This window comes from Danio rerio, chromosome 11 (genome assembly GCF_052040795.2).
Source record: "Danio rerio strain M-AB ecotype USA chromosome 11, GRCz13ab, whole genome shotgun sequence".
In the NCBI taxonomy this organism is placed as follows: Eukaryota; Metazoa; Chordata; class Actinopteri; order Cypriniformes; family Danionidae; genus Danio; species Danio rerio.
Genome location: NC_141031.1, coordinates 1,268,311 through 1,288,491, shown reverse-complemented (window position 1 = coordinate 1,288,491; position 20,181 = coordinate 1,268,311). Strand labels below are relative to the sequence as shown.

Below are 20,181 nucleotides of genomic sequence, written 5' to 3'. Positions count from 1 at the left end.
TCCATTTAAAAAACTCTGTGATTTTCCGTGACATTTTGCCGCAACGTTTCAAAGAGCCGGAAAGAAAATAAACGTCAGGCGGAAATGACGCGTGACGAAGCGTCTTACATTTCACGCATGCGCAGTACAGGTTGAAAGCATTGGTAGTCGTTTCAGTGTGGATGACAAAGTTTTGGAAAACGAATAGAAACGACAGTGTGGACGTGAAGCGTTTTTAGAGAAAAACTCCGTTTTCAAATTCATCCGGATTAGTGTAGACATGGCCTAAGCCGAAGGAAAACGAATGAATGGATGAATGTAAATGTTTTGTGTTTAAGTAGTTAGAGACACTGTAAGCTAAAGCTGAGGCAAATATGTTTGACCAAATCCTGCTTCATCCGGCCCTGTGACTAATTAATTTCATGTACTCGCTTTGTTAATGCAGCAGAGCTCATAAAACACAATTAATTAATGAGAGTTATGAAATAATGATGTTTTAATTAATGCTTATTTAAACAGCAAAAGCCTTTTAGCACAGACTAGCAACATTCGAACAGTGCAAAATGTAATGTAATGTGGTGTGTAAGGATGTAACGATTCACCTCTCTCATGATTCAATACGATAAATACATTTATTGTGTATGGCCGTACACCCAAAGTGCTTCACAATAATGAGGGGGGTCTCCCCGCACCACCACCAGTGTGCAGCATCCACTTGGATGATGAGACGGCAACCACAGGATAACGGCGCCAGTGCGCTCACCACACACCAGCTATTGGTGAAGTGGAGAGAAGACGGCCCTCAGTGAGCAGATTAGAGTCCCCTTCACTATACTGGGGCATTAGGACTAGAGGTCTGCATTCCCGCGGCTGTCCCGCGGGCGCCGCGAGACCCGACCAGATTTCTACGGCGCGGGTATAAATTTCCGTATAAATCACGGGAGCGGTCGGTAACGGGTTTAATTTGGGACGGGAGCGGGCTGTCTAGCAATATCGCTCCCGACTTCCGAGTGAGCACGCGTATGTATGTGTGTAAATGAAATAGCGCGATGCTGTGTTTAGCTTGTTTGTTGCAGTGTGTGTGTGTGTATGTATATGTGTGCGCACGCGTGAATGAGAGATATATGTGTGTGTGTGTGCGCGCGAATGAGATATAGAGAGCTTTGCCTGTGTTTGTGCTTGGTGCTTATGAGTGTGTGTAAGAGGGCGCGTGCGCGCGAATGAGAGAAAGCTTTGTCTGTGTGTGTGTGCTTGGTGCTGTGCGTGTGTGTGTTTATACAGACAGCTTGTTATAGGCTGTCTGGACTGTATAACTGGGTGATTTTCGATTTTGTTCTCCCCCCGCTCTTTAGCGGGATCGGGGATAGAAAACGGGGCGGGTCGGGCAGCGGGACTTCAAGTGCTTAATATAAGCGGGAGCGGTCGGGTTCGGGCTAAAACCTGGCGGGTGCGGGCGGGAGCAGGATTCTAAATTTAGTCCCGCGCAGATCTTTAATTAGGACTCACACAGACTGCAGGTTGAGCGCCCCCTGCTGGCCCCACTGAGATCTAGTGACATATAGTACACTGTACATAGAATGCATAGTAAGAGAGTGTGTGCATGTATGTACGAGTGTGTGTGTATGTGAGTGAGTTAGTGAGAGATAGAGAGAGAGAGAGAGAGTATGTAGCAGAGTGTGTGAGCGGTGTTGCAGTACTGGTGTGTCTGATCTGTAGTCACGAGCTGTTATCTAACGCCTCTGTCTGTGCTTCAGCACCACGGACAGCTCTCACACTCTCTGTCTCACACAAACACACACACACACTCTCAGCACACAGAATGAAGCTCAATCAAATGAAGAGATCCACAGAGCCCCTGCACCGCTGCCATCCGTGCCTTTATACTGCAGACGCTAAAAATAGACATCTGAAACACTCTCACACACACACACACACACACTTGCATGGGTTATGGAGTATTCATGAGTGGGTGGAAGCATTTAAAGGAATAGTTCTTAAAATATATGGATTCTCTCCCCAGTGCACATTATAGATCACATCTGCATGAACTTACAGCCAAGTGTATTATTATTATTATTGTTATTATTATTATTATTATTGTTATTTTTATTGTTATTTTTATTACTATTAACTATATTATTGTTCATTCATTCATTTTCTTGTCGGCTTAGTCCCTTTGTTAATCTGGGGTCGCCACAGCGGAATGAACTGCCAACTTATCCAGCTCATGTTTTACTCAGTGGATGCCCTTTCATCACTGGCCCATTACTGGGACTTTATTATTAACTTTATTATTATTATTATTATTATTATTATTATTATTATTATTATTAATACTATAATAATAATAATAATAATCATAATAATAATTATTATTATTAACTATATTATTGTTATTATTATTATTATTATTTTAACTATATTATTGTTGTTATTATTATTATTAATAACTATATTATTATTAATATTATTGTTATTGTTAACTATGTTATTATTATTATTTTTATTATTATTAACCATATTATATTATTATTATAATTTATTATATTATTTTTATTTATTATTATATTATAATTTTTATTACTCTTATAATTATTATTATTAATAATAATAATAATATTATGAATTTTATTATTATTATAATTTTTATATTATTATTATTATTAATAACCATATTATTTTTATTATTATCATTATTTTCCCAGAGATAGGTTGCGTCTGGAAGGACATTATTATATTGACTCAGCGGAAAAGAAAATGAATGAATGAATGAATTATTATTATTATTATTATTATTATTATTATTATTACTTTTATTATTATTATTATTATTATTATTATTATTATTATTATTACTATTAATGCTCAAACAGATTGGTTCAAAGCTTACATTTATATTTTTTATTAAATACATATTTATTTACAAGAGTATGCAATAGTTTTTACTTTTGGGAAAATGTGTTGTTATTATGAAATATTATAAACAGTAACTGTAGGGCCAGGGGAAAACATCTGATTTAAGTTTACAGCGGCACTGCTCTTTGCTGAAGACTTACAGAGAGAGCAAGATGTTCCAGGAACAGTGTGTGTGTTTGTGTTCCTGAATAATGTTTTCAGCAGTGATAGTGTCATTCAGTGTGTCTGAAGTAATGCAGCAAACAAACTTCATTCAGAACGCCTCCGTTATTTAGTCCTGCACATCTGGAGCAGCAGCACTGGCCTCTGCTGCTGCCGCTTTACCCCCGAGGAAACCCTCCCAAATCACTGACACTCATCACAGCACCTACTTAGTGTGGAGAATGCACATCACACTATTATGAAGATATGAAATTTGTCATCGTTCTCCATCAATCTTTATCCAGCATCAGTGTGTAATGTGCATCAGTCAGAGTTATTATGAAGGATCGTGCAATATTCTGCATTTATGTTGTCATCAACTGCGTCCTCATAAATCAAACGTCTTTATTGTTGTATTGCGAAAATTAGCATGCCTTTATTTGTATGCATCTGTCTCAGTTTAAGATGTTGTATAGTAGAAATGACGTTGGTTTCCTCTGGTGATTTTTCTCACATTACAAACAAAGTTCTGTTGTTAATTGACACAAGAAATGATACGCAAATTCACACCTTCCCTTAGTAGGTTACAAAATACAGCCTCAAGCTCCACCTGCTGCGCCACTTTATCGCCTAAATTATTATTATTATTATTATTATTATTATTATTATTATTATTATTATTATTATTATTATTATTATTATTATTATTTATATTATAATAATTATTATTATTAACTATATTATTATTAGTATTATTTTTAAGCATATTATTTTATTACTATTAATATTATTAAAATTAATATTATTGTTATAAACTATATTATTATTATTATTCTTATTGTTGTTATTATGATTATTAATATTATTAACTATAATATTATTATTATTGTTATTATTAACTATATTATTATTATTATTATTATTAATATTTATATTAAAATTATTATTATTATTAACTATATTATTATTATTAATATTATTAACTATAATAATAATATTATTATTATTATTAACTATATTATTATTAGTATTAATATTATTAATATTATAATTATTATTTTTATTAACTATATTATTATTAGTATTATTTTTACGCATATAATTTTATTACTAATATTATAATTATTAAAATTAATATTATTATTATTAACTATATTATTATTATTATTATTAATTATACTTACCTGGATAAGTTGGCGGTTCATTCCGCTGTGGCGACCCTGGATTATTAACTGGACTAAGCCGAAAAGAAAATGAATGAAGGAATGAATGAATGCATCATTATTATTATTATTATTATTATTATTATTATTATTATTATTATTAATATTATTAATATTAATAATATTACAGGAAATTATAAACAAATTCACACCCCTTAGTAGGTTACAAAATACAACCTCAAACTCTGATAAATGATGGGTTTTTCCCTTCCTTTGTTAATAGCAGTGAAACTAAAATAATGTTAATATGGCTGACATATTTTTGTGATTTGTGAAAAATAAAACTGCAAAAAAAGTGTATCTCCTAGGACGTATTTCGTGCTCTCCAACAACGTATACAGGGGCACATGTCCATAATGAGCCTGGTTTGGGTATTACATGCTGCCATCATGACCAAGACAAAATAGATGAGTTATTATTAGACATTAGTTAAAGTTTTATGGTTAAAATGTGTTTATAAATCTGTGTTAAACAGCACTTGGGAAATATTTGCAAAATGAGTATTGAAAAGAATTGTCCAGTGTGTGTTATTGTGTGTTAATTCTGTGCTGGTCACTCTGCAGCCTGTGGAGATGCGAAGGCGGGTGCGGAGGACGAGGGCGAGTCGGAGGCCGGCTGGATCGAAGGAGCTGCGATCCTGCTGTCAGTGGTGTGTGTGGTTCTGGTCACGGCCTTCAACGACTGGAGCAAAGAGAAGCAGTTCAGGGGTTTACAGAGCCGCATCGAGCAGGAGCAGAAGTTCCAGGTGGTGCGAGGAGGCCAGGTCATCCAGCTGCCCGTGGCCGATATACTAGTCGGAGATATTGCACAAATCAAGTATGGTATGTGTCGTCATCAAAGCTTTTGACTTTTGATTTTTAGTTTGAAGGACATTTTTATATTGGAATAGCTCGAGCTGCTTGATCATTTGCATGCAGTCTGCTGTGAATAACCTTCTTCAACACACTGACCAACTCGCAGTACAAAAAACAAGCCACGCCCACTGTTTTCTCATTTCATACATAGATTTTAATGGATCTGCGTCACAATATGGGAAAAAAAGTTGCAGCTTCCTCTTAATGTGGACTTTAAAGTCATGTGAATGTTGCTTCAGACATTTATTTCAGTATTTCCATCTGAACCTGAACAGAGGCCATAGTTTATTTTATAAGCTCCGCCTCTCATCTTTCACTTATAGCAAATAACCAGTTGGAAGGGCGTGGCTAAGCATATTTCGACCAATCAGAGTCACCGGAGAAGAAAGATATAGATCAGTTAGGTTTTTATGAGAGATTAAACAAACTTCAGTGGATTAACTTCACTTTAGGATTAACAATGTATAGGATTAACAATGTACAATTAACAAAATAAACACTGCACATTTGGGTTTCATACTAGACCTCTTGGGGATTCTAGATTCTCAGGACTGAGTGCTACAGATTTGCATTGTGTGTCAATTATTGCAGTTATTCATTAATATGTTTGTCATGAAATCAATATCTTTTGCTGTCAGACTTGTAGAACTGCATCTAAATTTATTTGAAACACTACTGAGCTCATTCTTGGGATATTGCATGTAGCTTTATGAGCTTATATTAATTGAAAAACTACAATACATAAATATGTATTTATACTAAATAGTAATTGTCCTTCCAAATAAATAAATACAGACCAGTTATCACAATATACACTCAGCGGCCACTTTATTAGGTACAACTTACTAGTACCGGGTTGGATCCCCTTTTGCCTTCAGAACTGCCTTAATCCTTAGTGGTGTAGCCTCAACAAGGTACTGGAAAAATACCTTAGAGATAAATACTGTACCTAATAAAGTGGCCGGTGAGTGTAATTATCTACAATATACAGATTCATTTAATTTTGTCCTTTCAAATTAATTTATAGTCCATAATCATGCATATAAATGTTAAATATAGTAACTTTTATAGAGGAAGTTTTTAATTTTGTAATTGAAGAAGATTCACCCATAATAATCTGATCTGTTGATGTGTGATGAAGCAAGACCGATCGGTGTCGTTAGTTTTGATCATTAAAGGCTGGTCGAGCTGATCAACACTTTCTAAGCTGGAGATTTGCTCTGGCTCTGCAGTGCTGAGAGAGCTTCCGGTTGTTATTTCGGATCTCCTGAACAAGTGGGAGGCAGAAAATGTGTGTGCTGACAGTGACGGAGTGATCCTGTGGGTGAGAGCCCTTGGCAGGCTGCGAGAGGGGCTCCATCTTCTTCGCTAGTACACTGACGGTTAGCTTAGCGTTATTTCTGAACATGCGTGGGGGTTGAAATGATGCACTGGCAAAGTTAAATCTAAATTTTCTCCAATTAAATATATATTCTTTTGATATTTAAAACAACAGAGGGACCCAATACTGAACGCTGGGGAACACCCACAGTATAGTGTTGCTCTATTGGCATACAGCAGTCCTTTCATTCTGTGGATTTTCAGCGGGAAATATTTTGTTGTGAAATGCTTGATGAGTGCCATCTTAGAGGATTGGCGCTTGAAGTCTTTGGAGACGGTAATATTGATCCATTCTTGTTGTTGGGAGAAACTGGAGGGATTATTGGAAGCACCATCGAGTCTCTGTGAAAAGCTTTGCAGATTAGATTGTGAAATATGCTCCATCGCCGAGCGGCCGCCCGTCTTCAGAAGTTTTGACCCTGTTGAACACTAGATTTAACATTACGCTGAAGAAAGACTCATGAGTTCAAAAGGTCACTTTTAATGCTTTCATTAATGATGCATACTAACATTAATAGATGAAATAACTGTATATTGTACAATTATTAGAGGACAAATATGCTCCTCAATAGTTGTTTGAGTGCCTGTTTAGTAAGTTATCTACTTAGATGGCTAACATTACATCAGCATGTTAAGCAGAATCAGTACAACTTTGTTATTTTCATCTTGTTTTGCATGATTTTCCACTAAACTAACTCTGTCCTTACACTGGTAAAATAAGCTGCTAGGCATATGTGTCACGGGTTTTATTTTATTTTGACCTCTGTATTATTTTTATATTATATTTTAGTCTTGTGTTTGTTTATGTATTATATATATATATATATATATATATATATATATATATATATATATATATATATATATATATATATATTATTTTAGATTGTATCTTTTATTGTTTAGTGCAGGGATCACCAAACTTGTTCCCGGAGGTCCGGTGTCCTGCAGATTTTAGCTCCAACCCTAATCAAACACACCTGAACAAGCTAATCAAGATCTTACTAGGTGTACTCAAAACACCCAGGCAAGTGTGTTGAGGCAAGATGGAGCTAAACCCTGCAGGGACACCGGACCTCCAGGACCAGGATTGGTGACCCCTGGTTTAGTGTATGTAGTGTCTGTTTTACTGTGTGGGATTTGCATTGTGTAAGATTTTTGTGTAAGATTTTTTTTGCATTGTGTATGCTGCTGGATTATGAACTAACTAACTAACTAACTAACTAACTAACTAACTAACTAACTAACTAACTAACTAACTAACTAACTAACTAACTAACTAACTAACTAAATTTAATGGCATTAAATGATTCCGTGAAGTGCTTTGAAATGTGTTTTATTTACTAACTAACTAACTAACTAACTAACTAACTAACTAACTAACTAACTAACTAACTAACTAACTAACTAACTAACTAACTAATTAAATTTAATGGCATTAAATGACTCAAGTACAGTATTAAAGGTCCCGTGAAGTGCTTTGACATGTGTTTTACTAACTAAACTAACTAACTAACTAACTAACTAACTAACTAACTAACTAACTAACTAAATTTAATGGCATTAAATGACTCCAGTACAGTATTAAATGTCCCGTGAAGTGCTTTGAAATGTGTCTTTATTTGATGTTTGACGTAAGCTCAACCAAAACATGAAGAGACTTTGTGTAGCTCCTCCCCTTAAAAAACAGCCAATAGTGTTTTGTTTTCTCTGAGCTCTGACAGTGAGAGAGAAGAAGGGGGTGGAGCATGTAAGATACTGCACTACCTGACAAAAGTCTTGTCATGGATCTCATTGAACTGAAAATTGAACTACACTGTTCCATGGAGCAAAGATTCTCACAGAAATCAGTCAAGTTTGGTGAAGGAAAGATTATGGTTTGGGGGTCATTCAGCATGGAGAGATCTGCAGAGTGGAAGATCAACATCAACAGCCTGAGGTATCAAGACATCTGTGCTGCCCATTACATTACAAACCACAGGAGAGGGACAATTCTCAAGCAGGATAGCGCTCCTGCTCATACTTCAGCCTCCACATCAAAGCTCCTGAAAGCAGAGAAGGTCAAGCTGCTCCAGGATTGGCCAGCCCAGTCACCAGAAATCAACATTATTGAGCATGTTTGGAGTAAGATGAAGAAGGAGGTGTTGAAGATGAACACAAAGAGTCTATATGTTTAAATCAGGTTTATATCTTCTAAATGTGAATGTTGTCACTCTTTTGGAGACACTAACACACTGATACTAGCATCTAAAACACTTGATTTTGCTTGTCACAGGACCTTTAAGATAAATGAAGTAATTGTGAACGTGTGTGTTCAGGTGACCTGCTGCCGGCGGACGGGGTGTTGATACAAGGCAATGATCTGAAGATTGATGAGAGCTCTCTGACGGGGGAATCAGACCACGTGCGCAAAGCTGCAGATAAAGACCCCATGCTGCTCTCTGGTCAATCACTGCTCCTCATCACTACATACATACTCCATGTGTGTGTGTGTGTGTGTGTGTGTTTACCGTTGATTCTCCATGTCTGGATCCTCAGGCACGCATGTGATGGAGGGCTCGGGTCGGATGGTGGTCACTGCGGTCGGTGTGAACTCTCAGTCTGGGATCATCTTCACTTTGCTGGGCGCTGGAGGAGAAGAGGAGGAGAAAAAAGAGAAGAAAGGTGTGTAACTGAAGCTGAAGAGTCACGTCACACACACACACCGACAGCACAACATGCAGACGCTTCAGTGTTTCACACAGCTATTACCCCATGAGAGGGGTTTGATTATGGTGGAGAATGTCATTATGATAATACACTAATACCCCTCACTGAACATCTACACCTAGACATCACCGACAGCTCAAGTCAGAACTGTTAGCCCTCCTGTTAAATGGTAAAGGTGCTGTATGTTCTGTTTAATGGAGAGGTTTTTTTCAACACATTCCTTCACATAATAGTTGTAAAACTCTTTTCTAATCACTGATTAGCCGTTCACCAGACGTTTACCGGTAGGGGTCAAACACTAGCTGTGCATATACCCTATTGGAGACTGTGTTTGTGCTGGGCTTTGGAGGCCTGATGTGTTTGTTATTCTGAAACCATCGCAGGTCAGGCTCTAGAGGATGGCCATCCGCTGCCAGGTATAGTATGCCTCTCTGTGCCGGAGACTTACCGCAGTAACGCTCATCTATTACCCACTAAACCCTCCCTCCCTCCGTCCCTCCCGAACCCTGCTTCAGTAACCCTGATCTCTGACTTAAAAAGAAGCAGCAGCTCTTTTTTTTAAGCATTTGATGAATGACGATGGGCAGGTGGTGATGTACGGCGCTCAACGCTGGCGGTTTCCTACTTTAATCCTAGACTGTTGTGATTCAAGCACTTGGGTTTGATTTCAAAGCATGCGATTGTTTTAGTTGTTTTCTCTTTATTTTTAATCACCTGTTCATGTTTGCTTAAAGCGCTGGTTCAGCCCGATGGGGAAGTTCTGTCATCATTTTATTCATGCCTTAGATGTCGTGATAGTCTTTGACTTCTGCATCAGTTGTTAAGCATTCGCTCTATAGTATAAGACAGGGGTCTCAAACTCAATTTACCTGGGGGCCGCAGGAGGCAAAGTCTGGGTGAGGCTGGGCCGCATAAGGGATTTCACAAAAAAAAGTCCTCAAATGTCATTATTAACAGTTTTAATTATTTCTTCTGAACATGAAGTGTCCTGAACATTAATAGAACATTGAGTGAAGATTATGAACAGTTCTTCTGAACATGGCATCTTTTGCCTACTCCTTGCTGCCAGAGACTTGACAGCGCTTCTTCTCACAAATCTGAACCACATTTGGCTTTAGAGCGGAAGCAGTTGAGACCCTCAGTATGGCTTGGGGGAACTCAAGTCTGTACCAGTCTGTATCTACCTATAATATATATAAGATGCAGGCTGTAGCTAGGTAGGTGGCAGGCTGCAGATAGGTAGCTAAGTGGCAGGCAGGGGTGGGAACAGCTTACCTTGGTTCTGGCCGGCGCGAGTTCCCTCCTGGTAACACTTCCCACCCGTCACAGCGTCTAACAAAGGGGCGGGGTGCGTGGTGACGTCACCGGCATCCCCGCCCCTTTGTTTACACGGCGGGCGGGGAATGCCAGTGACCGCTGTGTACGGATGGAATCAGCGGAGCGGGGAGCGCTCTCTCTCCCCGCTCCGCTGATTCTGTCAGTGTACAGCGGTCGGCGCGGGCCACAAAATATTGCACTGAGGGCCGCAAATGGCCCGCGGGCCGCGAGTTTGAGACCCCTGGTATAAGACATTAGTAAGCAGTTTATAAATACAGCTACAAATGCTCTGTTCTTGACTTATAAGCACTTGTGTAATGTGCCTAATTAGCATATTTTAAGACTTTCTTGAAATTTAAGGCTCTTAAAAAGTATTAAAATGTCTGAAATGCTCTTTTGCAAGGTGTTATATTGTGTATGATCATGCAATGTATGGTTGTATGCTAAAGTTTACTGCATTCTGTGAATATCAGGATGCTGTGTAGTTTATGAAATCAACAAAATCTTGCTAGATTTGACATCATATTGGTTTGCTTATCGCCATAAGCAAAGTAACACCGTTATTTCTGCAGTTCTATAAGCATCAACCTGCTGAATGAGCTAGATGTAATCGATTTTTAGGTTATGCTTTATTTTGATGGTTCATATGAGTATTAGTAGACTGTCTGCTTAATATTTTCGTAGACCGCCCCTAAGTTATGGAAAAGCCTACCCACCAGCATCAGGAATGCTGTTTTTCTGGATTGTTTTAAGAAACTTCTTAAGACTCACCTTTTTACCGTTGCTTTAAACTTAGATTGATTATTTATGTTATTTTATCATCCAATTGTATTGAATCATTCATATTTCATTGCAGTCTTTTGCTTTTATTTTATTTTTTGACTGTTTTTATTGTTCTGCTTTGTTTGCCTTGTATGCCTGTTAGCGCTTTGGGACTGAGAAAAGCGCATTATACAGTAGATAAAATGTATTATTATTATTAAAATGTATTATTATATCTGCTGATACTGCTGCTTCAACAGACATTTGACTGACTATAAGAAACTTAGCAAGTACATGTCAACTTACACCAACCCCAACCCCAACCTAACAGCCTACTTATAATCAACCTATAACCTATAATTAGTTGACATGTAGATGCAATGTAACTTAAATCTATTAACATAATCAGTCTCAAAATAATCAGTCAGTGAAATGTCTGTTGAATGAGCAGTATCAACAGATATTAAGCAGACTTATACTGAAATGGACCAGCAAAGTAAAGTGATTTTTATTAAGTATATGAATAATGTTTTAGTTTTGGATTTGTTTCTTACATTAATATTTAGTATACTGTAAGTTAAAATCTCGCCAGTGTTTCCATGAGTGGGTATAAGGCCATGTATGGAAAGAGTCTTAAAGAAGCTCTTAAAAGGAATTGAATTTCACTCTCTGATTCGTGTATATACCCTGTAATAATAATTACTCTGTAAGTTTATAAATGCTTTATTAACACAACTTTACCAGTTTTGTGACCTAATCTAAAGTGAGCCCTATTTATGCTTTATAGATCTCGTATCAATTAGAGATGCGCGGATGGGCTATTATTTCATCCGCAACCACATCACAAAACTCATCATCCGTCCGCCATCCATCCGCACGAACATTTTCGACCAAATTTTAAAACCGCACCCGCCCGCCATCTGCTGACTGAGCTCTTTATTTGAATGGCTTATTCCTTTTTATTATTAAATGAATGTTTCTTTATTGATTATTAAAAAATAGAGAATGACTTTAATGACATGCAGTTAATCCAAACGTGCAAGTCAAATCCAGCATTAATTGACGCTTTGAAGTGACGCTGAACAATACGAGGACGTGTCGTTTCACTTGATTCGATTCCTCGGTCCTTGAGTTTTTTTCTTGCGTCCTTCCCTCGCATCCTATAGGTGTGGAAAGACGAGGAAAGAAAGCAAGGGAAGGAAACGAAGATACACAAATAAGAAATGAGAAGCACCCTATAAAGCTCTCAGAATATCAGCAGTGAACTCCGTCTCCAATTGGCGCACAGGGACAAAAATAAATAAATAGCCTAAATTAAACGCACTGTACTGTACAATTTTTTTACAATTATTGTAGCCTAATAGAAAACGCATTTTGACATAATTTCAACATTCAGACGAGAGCGCCTGGCCTCTAATGCGCCCTGCTGCGCTGATGGAGCGCTCGCTCGCAGCACTTGTTGCTGGAATGCATAGAATTCTCTTGGCAAGGTGCTGTAGACGTGGGAATGACTGCCTTGTTTCTCCTAAAAGGAAAGTAGATTTTCCTCTGCTGATCCGTCTATACGGAAGTTTGTAAAGTAATACTTCTGTACTTCATCCAGAATTAGTGTATCCGATTCCTCCTCTCATTCTGTGAAGTCAGTCCTAGGCTTTTTCGTTGGTGCGCCAGCTATGTGTACAAAAACAGTACAACCGCCCACCACCTGCCCGAATTTAATTAAAATTAAATTTTCCGTCACGTCATCCGCCCGATCCGCGGTTTATCCGCGGATTCCGCGGCTGTAACCGCCATCCGCGCATCTCTAGTATAAATGACAATTAAACTAGGAAACTAGGAAATCTGATCAAAAAAAAGTCTAAATACACAAATGAAACTGTTAATCAAGTGAAAAATAAGTGTTTGCTGTCTTATTTAAATTAGCATGTCTGTAGTTTAAACGCTGCTAAATAACGTTGAAATGAGTATTGCTATATTGTTAAATTATTATATTGTTGTTTTATTAAACTATGTTGTATTTTCACACTCCTGCTATTTAAACCACCAACTACTCTTAAATACAACTGGCTTGTAAAAATACCTAATTTAGTAATGGAAAACAAAATCCTAAGCAAAGCATGCAAACACAATCATAATGCACATTACACAAGTGCTTATGAGTAAAAAAAACCTTTTATAAACTGCGTACTTACATTTATAAATGTAGAGTTAATGTTTAACAAATAATAATGAATTAATAATAGTTAGCTATTTACTTTCAATAATGAATCAAATATAAGCTAATGCTTAATGGATGATTTGTAGTGTGCAGAAATTATAAAGTGTTACTGACTAGGGTTCTTGATGAGAAAAGCTAATGAAGATATGTGTAAACACATTTATTGGTAACAATTTAATTTGACACAACTCATGCTATTAACTTCAGGATTGGCAGGCCCAGTCACCAGAAATTAATATTATTGAGTTTGTCTGGGGTAAGATGAAGGAGGAGGCATTGAACATGAATCCAAAGAATCTTGATGAGCTCTGGGAGTCCTGCAAGACTCGAGTCCATTGATCCTTAATTTACTCTGTTGATGATTGACTTTGAGGTGAATAGATATTTGATGTGAGGTCAGATTTGAACACAACATGTCTTCTGAAGATCTATAACTCTTGTGGTTTTACGTTTTGCAGTAAATAATGACAGTATTTTCCTTTTGTGCTGCTGAACCATCGCTTTAATCAGTAGCAGCAGAAACTGGTTGTGTTTTCTAGTGTATAATCCAGAGACCTCCATCAGTGCTAGAGATATCTGTGCCATTGATCATGGTGTCGTTTCTTTTGTGCTTCCACTTTGTTTCGTCTGTGATCTGTCTTACGTTGCGGTGTTTTTTTTCGTCATGTGAAGTGCTGTATGAGTTGACAGCGGTATGTTGAGCCAATAACCATGCTACTTTTGTTCATTGTTACGGCTAGACTGCTCCCATCCCTCCTCACACCCCATCGCAACTATAGCTACCGATGGTGCGGCAAGCGCAAATACACCTGCTAATACCAGCCTAGTCAATGGTAGGTTGAGCAGATCTCCGCTGTCCTTTCTCTTCTTCTTCTTTCTCTTCTTCTGCTGTGATTCAGTGCATGTCCACTCCAGTCGCTGACTCCTGTTCTCCTCTCCTCACTCTTCTACCTTTTTGTGTTTGGTTTATCTTTTCATTTATGTTATATATTTAACAGGCATATGATTGGAACTTTAACCAGTTAAACTCCGCGGACCCAGTACCGGGTCTGTGACGTCATCGACTTTCGCTTTAAGATTTAAAGGGCTAGCATTGCACCAGACCCCCGTAAGTGGTTTCGTTTGAAAGTGTAGAATCTATATTTTATGGTCATATGCATCACTTTGGTTTTTATTCTACTGTACAAAAGTTATTTACACTTAAAAACACAGTATTTTGGAGACCCGAGCTGGGTATTGAACATTGGTTAATCTTTATATTTTTCATATGACACATGTACAAGTTATAGCTCAAATGAAAGCTCTTGCTGGTGCTCATACGGTTCTAGTATTCTTTTTACTGAATTATATTCACATATCAAACAGTTGCCGAATGAATCGCGGTGTTTCCATGGCGCAGAAGTGAAAACAATACATTCATGATCAATAAGCAGCCCCAGATAGCACAGACAGCTGTCATCTCTTACCTTATGCTGTGTGCTTCAGGGCCATTCTCCTCTGTTTTTGAGGTGATGTGCATAAGTAATCCTTTTATATGTCTGATGTGGTCCAAACACAGTGAATTATGTTTGATCAAACAAAAGAATAGTGAAATATGAAAGCAATGATCGCTCCCTGTGGCTTGTACAGCACCTCTCATCAGTTGGAACACAATAACTTCTGCATAGATTATGGTGGAGACATTTTTCTTTTTTCCTATGATTACAGACATGTGCAGGAACCAGCGAAATTAATTACAGCACGCTAGACCACACACAACCTAAAAGATACACCTTCAAATTTGAGTTAATAAAAAAGAAATACAAAAAGCGCTTCTTTATTTAGGTATTTATTATAACACAGATGACAAATACAGATATTTTAAACACTTTCAATAGTGTTTTATGAAAATTCAAAGGGTTTTCTTTAAAATTTTACCCTTTTTTTTTTTGCATTTACACCTCTGCATGTGGATTTGGGAAGCTTTTAAATTTGGGTCGGCAAAATCCAAGCGGAAATCCCAAAATAGCAGCAGAGTTTAACTGGTTAAAAGGTAAATGAAGGTTACAGAGTGTGTTGTTCATTGCAGAGCTCTTCTATTAAAAAAAAGAAGAAGAAACCCCTGCAAGTTCTGAAAAGAGATCAAGCCTCAGCAAAAAAAAAAAAAAAACTCAACGCATTACTTACCATAAAAAGTAATGAAGTAATGCAACTAGTTACTGTTTTGCGGATTAACTCAATATTGTAATGCATTACTTTCTACAGTAACTGTGCCTAACACTGATTATGATTAAAAATGAAATATCGCAGAGCCAGTTTTTCCCAATATCCCACAGCCCTACACACACAAAAAAAGCTTTTCTTACTTTTTTTTGTCTTGTTTTTAGTCCAAATATCTACTTATTGTAAAATCAGGAAGCATTTTCTAGACGAGCAAAAATATGGTATTGTTTTCAGAAATAATGAGTCATAATAAAGTTTTTTATTAAAACAAGCTAAATATTCTGCCAATGGCTTAAGTTAAATAATCTTACAATTAATATATATATATATATATATATATATATATATATATATATATATATATATATATATATATATATATATATATATATATATATATATATATATATATATAATTTTTTTTCTTATTTTGTTTTTCTTATTTCATATTTTTTACTTGTCTAAAAAATGCTTCATTTAAATTTTTGGAGTGGAAACCAAACAAAAACTCAAATCATAAGAAAAGCATTTTTTGCAGTGTGCTTAAAACCCACACAAAATAAAATAATCTTCCTGCTGACCCACAATGCTGGATGTTCAGCAGGAGTGTCGGATTCTGGTCACGCTGTGAGGATATTCATGCATCAGTCTGACGAGGTTTAGAGTTCTGCTGTTTTTCTCTTCATCTCCTCTTCTTTATCTTCTCTGACTGCTCTCCTCGGTGGATCTGCATGTTCTCCTGCATGTCCTGTTGAGTCCTGCTGTTTTCATTGTGTTTCCCCTCCATTCCTCCTCCATGGAATATCTGAATGAACACGTCCCAATTCCTCCTCTATGACCAGCCCACTGCACTGCAGAAATGCCTTTCTTACTTAGAGCTCGGTTTTAACAATCGAGGTGCAAAGACTAGCGCAGAAGCATTAAGGGGATGTCTGAATTGACTTTTGCTAATTTAAGGACAGTAAAATCTGCTTTGCGTCTCAGCGCATGGTCTAACAGGGTTGTGCTTATTCTCTTAATGAGTTCTGGGTGTGTTTTGAGCATAACCTGCATTAAACCAATCAGAGTCTCGTCTCTCATTCCCTTTAAGAGTCAGTTGCGTCGCTCCATGGCGCATTTGCTATTTACACGACGGGCTTTGTAAGTGTAAAAACTGAACGCTTCACTGGCGAGAAAACAGTTAAACAGAGCATCTGCAGCGCGAGGATAAAGAACGAGCCTCCTCCATTCAGCCTCTTTACTTTTCTCCTTTACTTTACTCCTTTACTTTAGTGGAGTGGGGAAACGGTGGAAGCTCCATTAGCCCACATATTTAATTTCCCTTGTTAAGCGCAAATATTTGCTTCAAAACTATTGCTAAATTCAGTTCAAATCCCCATCAATAAATGATCAATAATAATGAAGCGTGGTCAGAAAACAGGGTTATATCCAAACACACGTCCTGTTCTAATGCCCCATATGCTGATGCAGACGTCTCCAAAACCCCACAGCTGGACACATCTACACTTGTGTTTATTAAAGCAAATATAAATCTGCATATAATCAATAATACTGCTAATATTAATAACATTATAATAAAAATGCTAACTGTCATGACTAAACTGAATAAAGCTACCTAGGCATGAAGAGGGCATGAAGACAGTGTTTTTTTTAATATATTTATGTAGTAAATAATAATTTTTATAACATTTTAATGCTAATTTATTTTCATAAAGTTATTTGTGTATTGCTGAACATCCTGTGTGTATTCAGCATTTAGACCTGCATAGGCACAAAACTAACGCAATCTGTGCTGGACTCTAGAGCAGCTTTTAGTTGGTCAATGCCGTGGTCTGTTTCAGTTCCTCAAAATAGCAGCGGATCAATAATGCGCCTTAACACACCTTTATAGACCCGCACGCACAGGGTTCAACGCTAAGGATTTTTTCTACTGGCCCGATCAGGCCAGTGGTTCTGATTTTACTTGCCCGGCCAAAATTTTCACTGGCCCCACCTAAAAAAAAAAAGTTAATAGCTATTTGACTGTGTGTGTGTGTGTGTGTGTGTGCGTGCATGTGTGCGTGCGTGCGTGTGTGTGTGCGTGTGCGCGTATGTGTGTGTGTGAAAGGCTTAACGAGGTTAATTAGGTTAACTAAACAGGCTATGGTAATAAGGCAAGGCATTGTATAACGATGGTTTGTTCTGTAGACAGTCTGAAAAACAATTAGCTTAAGGGGCTAATAAATTTGACCTTAAAATTGACAATATAACAATAACAATATTTTATTGCTGTCATTTAACGAAATATATGAAATTATAGAAATATTACAAAGTGAAAATGACAAATACTGTAAACAGTGGTTAGGGTAAGGAAAGGTTCAGTTACCATGAACTAAACTGAACAGTTGATAAAACATGTTGTCTGGTTTCTAAATGTCGTTTTAATTTAAGTTTCTTGCTCTTTTGTGAAAGCACCTTTTATGACACGCGGAGGCTTTAAGTCTTTTTTTGTCGTCAATATATGTAAATCCATACTTTAAACATTCCGGGTCGTACTTGCGCTTTGCATTATTTGTTGCTATAATTAAATGAAATTTCACATGTAAAACGGTAGGGTGGTCGTGCACGCATTTCAAAATAAAAGTCAAAACGAGTTAGAAATTAAACTTTTGTTGTATTTTTGTCTACACACTCCGCGACCCACTCAAAATGTTCCCGCGACCCACTTTTGAGTCACGACCCACCAGTTGAGAAACACGGATTTAGCTTACACCACTGGCTGATTATTTAGCTTGTTTTGAGGAAAAACTCACATAATTTTGAGGTATTATTTCTGAAAACAAGTCAGAGAAGCATTTCCTAAGTAAGAAAGTCTTTCTGCAGTGTGTACATGGGTAGCTGACAAGCGTAATATTCTGCTTCCATTACGTCAACAACCCATACACGAACACGAAAAACGCAGGATTTGTTATTTACACGTGAGATATTCCATGGCGTCCCAACATGCAAACACACAAAGCACACGTAATGCTTATACTCTGCGTAAAGATGGAGACAGAAGATCCACATGTACTGTCTAAACGACCCAACCCTTCATTCTGAAACAGCTCTGTGTTATGTACGTGACTCACAATGATGTTGATAAATGACTCATTCTCTGTCTTCCTCTTTTGATTTGATTTCACTGTAATGTCCACGTGATGAATGTTTTATCGTCTGCTTTCTGTTATTTTTGTCCCGTGTCTGTGGATGCCTTCATCTTAGGTAAAATGCAGGATGGAAATATGGAGAACAACCAGACCAAAGGTAACCTGCTTTCACTTTACCGCTGGTTTGAGCGCTCGCCATGATTTGATTCCTCTGTGCGGTTGAGATGTCCGCTCGCTCGTCTGTCTGCGTGTTCTGCTTCTCATGTGTGCGTGTCAGGGTCTTTGTCCAACTCTCCAATCATTCTAATGAAGATGTCCATCCGTCACTTAGAGTTCTTAGGGAGTTCGCAGAACCTTATTTCTGCTTCGTGTCAATCGGAAAATATTATGGAGGAAATTAACAGGAAATTAGGTTTTTTCCCCCCACAAATGACATGTTTTATTAGGTCTTGCTTGATTTTGATTGGCTGACGGCCATTCTAAGGCAGGGGTTCTCAAACTCAGTTCTGGAGGTCCGGTGTCCTGCAGATTTGAGCTCCAGCTTGCCTCAACACACCTGCATGGATGTTGAAAGCCTAATAAGAGCTTGATTAGCTAGCCCAGGTGTGTGTGATTGGATTGGAGCTAAAATCTGCACGACCCCTACTGAAAAATGCAGCTTAAACCAGCCTAGGCTGGTTGGCTGGTTTTAGCTAGTCGACCAGGCTGGTTTTAGAGGGGTTTTGACCACTTCCAGGCTGGTTTCCAGCCATTTCCATCCTGGTCTTAGCTGGTCAGGCTGGGAGATGACCAGCTAAAACCAGCTTGAGCAGCCTAGCCAGGCTGGGAGCCCAGCCAAAACCAGCTATGTCCAGCTTAAACCAGGCTGGTCAAGCTAGTTTAAGCTGGTCATTTTCCAGCCTGACCAGCTAAGACCAGGCTGGAAATAGCTGGAAACCAGCCTGGAAATGGCCAAAACCCCTCTAAAACCAGCCTGGTCAACCAGCTAAAACCAGCCAACCAGCCTAGGCTGGTTTAAGCTGGATTTTTCAGCAGGGACACCGGACCTCCAGGACCGAGATTGAGAACTCCTGCTCTAAGCTGTTTGGTTATTCTCAGATAAACGCACAGCTAAAGTAGATCCGGCAGGTTTTGAGCGCATAACATCTCCATATCACTACGCTGAATGATTTGAGTTATTTCACAGATACAGCAGTCAAATTTCACATCGAAACACAACAGAAGGCTTTGGAGGAGATGTGGAAGAAACTAGCGATACACGCAGGAGACGTTTGAGGAGGAAAAACACCTCAAAAATGTCTGAAAAAATGTCTGTTTTTTTACAGTGTAGCAGAGGAAATGTTTAATTGTCA

General features: G+C 37.8%; 1 protein-coding gene across 46 annotated transcripts in view; it reads left to right on the top strand.

The window, feature by feature from the left end:
- Window positions 1-20,181, top strand: part of atp2b2 (ATPase plasma membrane Ca2+ transporting 2) — a 172,394-nt gene that overhangs the window by 100,183 nt on the left and 52,030 nt on the right. For 14 of the 46 annotated variants that reach the window (XR_015501985.2, XR_015501982.2, XR_015501983.2 and 11 more), the window contains 6 exon segments: window positions 4,823-5,080; window positions 8,812-8,937; window positions 9,032-9,157; window positions 9,586-9,618; window positions 14,240-14,332; window positions 18,945-18,986. Coding sequence is in view for 38 of the 46 variants with exons in the window: in NM_001123238.1 (NP_001116710.1) it covers window positions 4,823-5,080; window positions 8,812-8,937; window positions 9,032-9,157; window positions 9,586-9,618; window positions 14,240-14,332; window positions 18,945-18,986 (678 nt within the window). In the remaining 8 variants the exon portion in view is untranslated. 46 annotated transcript variants of the gene reach the window in all.